Here is a 9359-nt window from a genome sequence, read left to right on the forward strand (position 1 = left end):
AAATTTTGTGAGGAGAACAGCTCTTCCAGGATGCGAGTGCTTCACTTTCGATGATGCAGGTTTCGGATGAAGTCACTTGCCAAGAGAAATACAACTCATACATCGAATAAAAATAACGATGAATATATATATACACTCACATATATATACAGATGCATACACACACATGCATACATGAACATAGATATATACATACATATACATTAATGCCATGAATGCATTCATTTATATGTATATATATTTATACATAAACACACGCTTGTAAACAACACTCAATATACATGTGTACATACATTTATATTTATACATATATAAACAGACACACGGCCTGAAATTTGGGGGGAAGGGGCCAGTCGATTAGATCGACCCCAGTATGCAACTGGTACTTAATTTATCGACCCTGAAAAGATGAAAGGCAAAGTCGACCCTGGCGGAATTTGAACTCAGAATGTAAAGACAGATGAAATACCGCTAAGCATTTCACCCGGCGTGCTAACGGTTCTGCCAGCTCACCACCTTTATATATGATTATTATATAAGGAAGTAGCACTTAAGTTTTGCTTAGTGCCTGGTCATAACTGCATCCTGTATAACATCTATGTGTCCGACAATTTCTCCTGCATATACATATACACACACACACACACACACACATATATATATATATACAATAATATAAATGATATATGTATGCATATATACATACGTATATGTACATACCTACATATATATGTATATATATACATGCATATATGGGTACAGGACATTAAAAAAAATGTGAACGAAATGAAAAATGAAAGAAACAAATAGAAAAATGAGACAGGCAACATTGTTTGAAACGCAGAGTAGACAAAACAGGGGACAACTGATGAAGGGACTTTCTTTATGTTGCCTGTCTCGTTTCTCTATCTGTTTCTTTTGTTGTTCAAAAAAAGTTCGTTTTCCATGTTTTTGTTTTTTTATGTTCTTGTTTTTCATTTTGTTCAGGTTTTTTTTTTTTAATGTCCTGTACCCATATATACATATGTAGGTATGTACGTATGTGTAAGTAAATATTCATATATATATATTATTTATATTATTATATGATAGAACACCACACATCCATTTCTAAGTAAGTTTTACCTATATACATATACATACATATATATATATATATATATATATATATACACATACATATGTACATACATATTTATATGTACATGTTTCTCTACAGTCACACACATCTCTATACAGACAAAAGTTTGTATATGCACGCACACACACACACACTTGTTTAGACACATTCATACATACTAACACCTATATTCAAAACTCAACATAGATACCACAATAATAAAAAAAGACCATATTCCAAATTATTATTATTATTATTATAAAAGCATATAAATAATTAATGGAAAAATTAAAATTTAAACAGTTATTTGTAGCCGCTGCATGGATGCTGGAAAAAGCAAAAGAAGTGGCTATTGTTTATCCGTTAGAAAAATTGCTACACTAACCCGTTCAGTTTTTTAATTTCTGAAAATGAACTGGGACATACTGGCAAAATGGGATTAATTTTATTTCATGATTGAGGAGGTTTTTATGACAGAACAGAATGGCTTTTTACTGAAATAAGCAAAGCTGACAAATATCTCTCTATTGGTTGTAGGCTCTTACCAACTTACAAATTTACCCATTTTATATGTAAATTTCAATTTCTGGATTTCAAATTCCAAATATATTTGGACGAAGTTGTATCAAATTTTGTGACTAGGGCAAATATGTATGTTTGTGTTGGTTATAATGCAGTTTGAAATGGTTTGCTGTTAAGCAATCAATGTTTAACATTAAACAATATGATTGTGTGGTTGGCAACTAATTTGTTTCCCCTCTTGTGTTCATATTGGATAATATAGTCCTCAAGAGGTCTTGACTGTAGAATGTAAGTGGAGATTTAATAACAGAATGCCAGGTAAATTTCAATTTCTGGAATTCAAATTCCAAATATATTTGGACAAAGTTGGATCAGATTTCCTGACTAGAGCAAAAGGTATATTTGTGCTGGTTATATTAGGCTTGAAAGAATTTTCTGTTAAGCTATATATTTTTAACATTGAACAATATGTTTGGGTGGTTGGCAACTAAGCCATCTCCCCTCTTTCATCCACATTGAATAATACGGTCTTCAGAAGGCTCTGAATGCAAAACTTCAGGAAAAATTACAACTGAATGGCAGGGAGAAGGCAATTTTGTCCGATGTTCTACTGACTGGTCAGTCCACTGCCACCCTGTCCAGTAAAAATTATATAAAGTGTTAGTGTAGTTAATTATTACAGGTGGAATGGTTAGTGAATATTTACCTGTTGATACTGAGGAATTAGGGAATGCTGCAGCAAAAGCTGCATCAGTGGTAAATGCTGATTCTCCGGCTAGAAAATCAAATGAAATAAAATAAAGAACACAAATATTAAATGGTACCCTACAGAAACACACATTTATTCTTTCGATAATTTCAGTCATTGGACAACAGCCATGTTAGGGGTTTTTAGAACCATCTTAGGGGATTTTAGATGATTGATTCTCATACTTTGGTACTTATTTTATTAATTGCTTTTGCTGAATGGTTAAGTCCCAATTAAGATACATAACTTGGAAGAGACAACAAAAGGTACTTTTGTTTGATGCACCAAATTTCCCAACCATGTTCTTTTGCCAATAAACAACAACATGTACACATGTGATGAAATTTCTGCACAGTTTCCGTGCACCAAATTTCGTTGACAGGGCATGGCTTATCTTGATGCTTTGGAGATGATACTTGCCTATGTTTCTGCATACAGGGATTGAAATGAAAACAATGAAATTGTTAAGAAGTGAACACTATTAACCAAGCAACTATGCCTACACACACATCATCACATGTCCACAACAATTTTTGTTTCATTTAACGAATGTCTAATTAAAATGAGAAGGGGTAAAGGATGAGGTCTGTGGAATATAAGTATGGGTTCTATGATTTGGAGGAAAATCATATAAAGGTTTTGTGCCAATTTAAGTTTGGAAACTGGGCTACACGAGGACCACTTAGGTATGGACTGAGTTCATAGATCAAATCCAGCTTGAAACTACGTACTCAGGAATAAGACAATTGATGATGATCGGGCTAAATTGATTGAAACACAGTACAGATGGGAATATAAAAAAAAAAAACAATATGGTAAACAAATACCAGGATTGGTAGATCACCAGATAATATGCTGAGTATTATTGGATGTCTTAAATTATTTTGCATTCTCAGCTCAAATCCTACTCTTACCCAATTTGCTTTCCATCCCACCTGGGATTTAAAGAGTCCAACACAAGGTCCAGCATCCTTGTTGCAGTGTGGTAGCTTGTATGCTTCAATGACCCTGAGAGTTATTCCAGCAGAGTGCAAGCCCCTGGTAGAGCTTCCCATATTGGACAGATCAAAGGATTGGGGCCCATACTAGTATGGACCACCTCTTCCCAGAGGTAAAAAATAGGTTTGTGTAGAGCCAATACCCCTCCCTAGAAATGAGCAAAGCTAGAGTAGGGTCAACAATTCCAAAACCAGCAAGACCTGGGTGAAGAAGGCCATCCCTTAGGGGAACCTGACACAGTTCAGAAAAATCTGAAAATAAGCGGGAATGGTTAGGCCACACCTTAAGGAATCTAACTGCAAGCAGGCCCTGATTTGGAACCCACGAAGGAAGCAGAAGAGCGGATGCCCTAAAAACTGCTGGAGATGAGATACTGAGGTAGAGCTGAAAAAACAGAGATTCAACTGCAGAAAAGAGACAGTCTAGAGTCAAGAACAGTAAAGAAAATTTGTTGATAGGCTCTACTCCACAGGGAGCTAAGGGCTGAAGTAAGTAAGGTAAAAAAAATAAGCACTAGGAGTGAAGTAAGTGATTCTGCTCTAAAAGGTGATGCCCCAGTATGGCCATAGTCCAATGAGTGAAACTACTTAAAGAATGAAACAAATCTTTAAAGATGAGGGTTAGTAATCTGAAAAATTTAAATCTTATCATGAATAAAAATGAAATATTTTAGCGAGTCATTTATACAATTTATTCATATTTTCATGGATAAATCACATGGAAGCAACTGAAATGAGATGAGATATATAACTAGGTTAGTCATTGGTTGAGCAACTCTGATCAGGTGGAGACCAAGTGACTGATGAGGTTTTTTTCCCCAATGGTGAATGCTAAAAGCTGAGATAAAACCAGAAGGATATGTAAACCTAATTTGAGAGAGAGAAAAACAATTTAAATTGAGAATTGAACACCAGTAATGTTTGTCAAACAAGCAATTGATGCAGGATTTGAATCGGTTCAAAATGGTGAATTTCAGTAGGAGTGTTTATCAAACAAGCAATTGACATGGTTTGAATCAAAACCTGTGACGTGATGAACGTCAGTGTTTGTCAAACAAGCAATTGACACATGGTTTGAATAAAAATCAGTGCTGTGTACTTCGGTTACATGTTTGTCAAACAAGCAATTGTCAAACAAGTGCTTTGAATTCAGATCAGCACAGCAAATGTCAGTAATGTTTGTCAAACAAGCAACTGATACATGCTTTGGTTTATATCAACAGTGAATTTCAGTAATACGTTTGTCAAACAAGCAACAGATATGTGCTTTCAATTCGCATCAGTGCAGTGAACGTTAATAATGTGTTTGTCAAACAAGCAATTGATACATGCTGTAATTAACATGCTCATCAGACAAGCAATTGTCACATGCAGTGAGCCACACTGGTGAGGTGAACTAACATTGTGTTCATCAAACAAGCAAGTGATACAAGGTTCAAATCAAATTACAGTACTGTGTAGTGAACACAGTACTGCAAGTGCTAACAATTGAGACACATTTGGCTATACCATAGTAATAAATACATGCTTGGAGTCCTATGACTCTTGTGAATTTAGTAATGTGCTCATTGAGCAAGCGGTTGGTACATGCCTTAAGTGACATCAATGCCATGAACTAAGCATATATGTGTTCATTGTCAAGCAAGCAACTAAAACATACAGCAATGAGAAAAGTGAAATGTGTTGATCATCATTTGATGTCCCGTCTCTGCTGCTTGCGGCATATTGATAGAAGAAAATCTCCCATCACATTTTATGGTCTGTTGACTGCTCCTCAAAAGATACAGCTGGCTTCTCTCCCCAACCAATAATATATAGCAGTATCTAGTTATATAAAGTACTGATAAATTAGGCCATCACTACAGTGGATGAACCAACCAGCATATTAGTAAATTTAAGGGCTTACTGTTTTATGTGTGTGTACATGTAGATATATGTGTTTTTATATATATATATATATATATATATATATATATAAAATTATTAGTTACAGAATAAAAGCATTACATTTGGGTCAACGACTCAACATACAACAGTCCCCTCAATAAACAATCATATATAAAGAAATACATCAAAGTCCACAAAAACATAAGAAAATATATATTAAAAAATAATAAAATGATATAAAAAAAAAAAAAATTTTTTTTAATATATATATGATCGTTTATTGAGGGGACTGTTGTATGTTGAGTCGTTGACCCAAATGTAATGCTTTTATTCCGTAACTAATAATTTTACATCCCTGTCTCAATTAACTTGAGCACTTCTCTTTGCAGCCCTGTAAAAAACTAATTTGTTTCCTAATTACTATTACCTATATATATACACACATATATACACATACACACACAAACATGAGTGAGTAGGCAACCGAAAGGGCACTCAACACATTTATTAGGAGTTACATGTATGGATCAAAACAGTTTGATTCAAACTCCCTGGTACTCTGAATGAGAGATTGAGTGAAGAGAGTCAATGTTTAATACAAGACATTAGCTGTATGTATATATATATGTATATATATATATATATATATGATCAACATCACATTGGTGGATAAAGATTCTTTATTTGTGAATTAATTTGTGAATTACCATTAGTTTCATGTTAAGGAAGACCTCAACAATTATCAAGCCTCTCACATGGAACATCATTGTTCATGTGATGTGACAGGCTTGAAAACTGTTGCAGTCTTCCATAACATGAAACCAATGATAGCCTTAATACATAAAGTGTGTGTGTGTGTGTGCGTAACAGATGGGTCGTCTATTCTTCCTACCTTTAACCAGTCAACTGTGTAAGTAGCATTTTTGACTGACCACCAGTGAAGCAAGGCTGAGCTAACAACAAGTTAGTGTGACTTGCAGTAAAGCGGAAAGAGCAATGTAAATGTTTCAGCCAAGAGGTCCTGTGAAGAAAAGATTCCCTTCAAAGAGAGGAGCAGGAAGGGTCAGAAATAGCCCCTGCTCAGATGTCTGGAGTGAAATATCAATGAGACTTCACTTCTCCCGTATATCACAATGACATTATATATTTGCTAGCTTTATGGACCTGGTCTTTTTTTTTTTATTAACACAGTTCTCACCCGACTCCCACCTCAACCACTGAAGGTAACAGTTTCTTATGATCCTCAGATTTTCCTGGTCTGACATTTTTTTACGTAGGGTGCACTTGATGTCTCCTTCAATGAGCTGACACAATGCAAAAATGTGCATCAGTAAAATGCTTTGTTTTGAACTCAGAACAATGTGATCTCAAATATGCCAGAACTTTAGTGTCATCAAGTAAGCCCAGCATTCCAGATGTGCTAGAAATAACAGCCAAATCTTCCTTAAATCATATGCTGGCAAATATATAAATAAAGGTATTTTCCTCTTATCATCAGCTAATATTTTTTTTATCAACAGCCAATATTTAAGTAAACTAGTGAGACACGTAGCTAGATGATCAGAGGACTTTCAGAACAATTATTACTACCTCATGGAGAAAGAAAAGAACAAAGAATTAGGTGATTGTTTCTTTCAATATTTTTTTACTCTTGTTTTCAATGAAAAGCCAAATTTAGAAGCATTTAACTTAATCCTGAAATATATTTCTTTGCTGGAGTGCAGCACTGGAATAAATGAATTATATTGATGTTATAAAACAAGAATTCTTCTATGTATTAGCAACAGAGGTATTTGAGATCATGTTTGGTCTTACCAATGATAGAACAGTCGGGTGTCCATCATTGATAAAACCATATAAGGTCACGTGATCTGGTATTCTTGGCACTGGAGGTAGCAGGAATTTATCTCCCAGCTAGCAATAAAAATAAGAGCGCTTTTTAAAAAGCCAATGTGAGTTCCTCTAATGGTAACTTACCACAATATAGTTTGTTCCATATTTAAATAGGAATAAATATTATCTGTAAGAACTTTTATATCTTCAATACTTATGTATTCATACTCCTTTTTTTTTTATTGTTCTTAATTTTATTTTACTTAACATTAATTCTATAATCATAGTTAAATTGAATAAAAATCATCTAGTTTATATAAATCACAGTATGTATGTGTATATTGACTAATGCATACATTTCCACAATTCACAACCTATTTTCACCAAACTTTATACATACATTACTTATGTAAAAAGGATGGTCACACACTATAACATTTTGCCCAGAGCTCCTGAGTAAATGGACAAACTGGGAAAAATGGTGGTTTACATGGGTTTTTCTCCAATTCATTGTATGCACATAGTTTTTTTTGTATGTAGGGTCTTCCATACTTTTTTAATCTATATGGTCATATATTGGCATTAGAGAATATTTTTTAGTGGTTTTCACATTTTTTTTTTATTTATTATTTATTTATATGTTGTAATTGTGCATTATTACTTTCATTACTTTTTTATATATGAATTGGCGTGTATTGTTTGAGGGTTTTGGTTAGTGAATATTATAAAAGTAAAAGGATTTTTGTCTATTTATTTACTTTGACTGTTCTCCATACTTTTTAAATCAATATAGTTGTATATTTGCATTACAGAATATTCTTTAGTTGTTTTCACATTTTTTGAGTTATTATTTATTTATTTATTTATATGTTAAACTGCCCAAAGGATAGGTGCATTTGCTAGTGAAAAAGAAATCCAAAACATTTAGGCTTTAAATATTTTTGTCCTCATATTCCATACCATTTGCTGGTAAATTTTTACGGGGACTTTTCTCAATGAGAGAGGAATAGCCATTTTGAAAGTTTGCCAATCAATTATTACACCTGTCTTTGACTTTGTTTCAGTCTTTGGACTGTGGCCATGCTGGGGCCCTGCTTCACTCAAGCAAATCAACCTCAGTGCCTATTTTTAAGTCTTGTACTTATTCCATTGGAATCATTTTGCTGACCTGCTAAGTTACAGGGGCATAAACAAAGCAACACCGGTTGTCAGGTAGTGGGGGAGGGGACAAACAAATACACACAAACATACAAAACAGATTTCTCTCACTTTCCATCAATAAATCTATTCACAAGGCTTTGGTCAGCCAAGGGCTACAGTGGAATACATTTGCTGAAGGTACCACGCAGTGGGACTGATCCCATGACCACATGCTGTGAAGCAAGCTTCTGACTACAGAGTCAAGCCACATGGTCCTGAGTTCAGTCTTACAGCATGGCACCTAGGCAAATGTCTTCTACTAAAGCTACCAGCTGACCAAAGCCTTTTGAGTGGATTTGCTAAACGGAAACTAATAGAAGCCCACTGTGTGTGTGTGTGTGTGTGTGTGTGTGTGTGTTTATATTTGTCCCATCATCACCGTTTGACAATTGGTGTTGGTTTGTTTCTGTTATGTCCCCCATAACTTACAGGTGTAGCAAAAGAGACCGATAGAATAAGTACTGGGCTTTAAAATAAAATAAATGTACTGGGGTCAATCTGTTCGACAAAACCCCTTCAAAGCAGTGCTGCAGCATGGCTACAGACCGATAATAAAACAGTTGATCTCAGTCAAGATTAACCAACAACAACAACTACTACTATACATAAAACACACAGAAAATCAATAAATGTAACTCTAATAAAACAAAAATGTTCTACATATATACATATATATATAAAACGGTATTTTTTGTTGAATATACCTTGGTTTGTGGCATTCATGGCGGGGGATGCTGGTTTCGCTGTCCAGCCCATCGAAGTCATTGTGGTGGTTTGACCAGGTGACACTGCATTTGTGGGAAGACTGTCGACGAATGGGTTAGTGGAGGCAGACAGACCGAGCAGGTCACTGATTGGTTTTGCGGGTTGTGTGGTTGTCAAACTAGTATCGAGGAGCAGGTCAGAGGTGACGGCCTCTGCTGGGCCACTGCTGAATGGGTTCGTCGACGCATACGTAGCTGGCTGATTCTGTGGGGAGGTCTGTGGAGAGGTCTGGTTTAATTCCTTAATTCGTTGATCCTGGGAAGAGATATCAAACAATTATATATAT

The 9359-nt window shown here is 34.9% G+C and overlaps 1 protein-coding gene across 1 annotated transcript in view; it reads right to left on the reverse strand.

The window, feature by feature from the left end:
* LOC106877214 (phosphatidylinositol-binding clathrin assembly protein) overlaps positions 1 to 9359 on the reverse strand; it is a 91224-nt gene that overhangs the window by 24361 nt on the left and 57504 nt on the right. The window contains exons 12-13 of the mRNA XM_014926067.2: positions 9013 to 9328; positions 2349 to 2417 (exon numbers count right to left, since the gene is read on the reverse strand). Coding sequence (XP_014781553.2) covers positions 2349 to 2417; positions 9013 to 9328 — 385 coding nt within the window. The remainder of the gene's footprint in view (positions 1 to 2348; positions 2418 to 9012; positions 9329 to 9359) is intronic.

Source organism: Octopus bimaculoides, chromosome 27 (assembly GCF_001194135.2).
Source record: "Octopus bimaculoides isolate UCB-OBI-ISO-001 chromosome 27, ASM119413v2, whole genome shotgun sequence".
Taxonomy (NCBI): domain Eukaryota; kingdom Metazoa; phylum Mollusca; class Cephalopoda; order Octopoda; family Octopodidae; genus Octopus; species Octopus bimaculoides.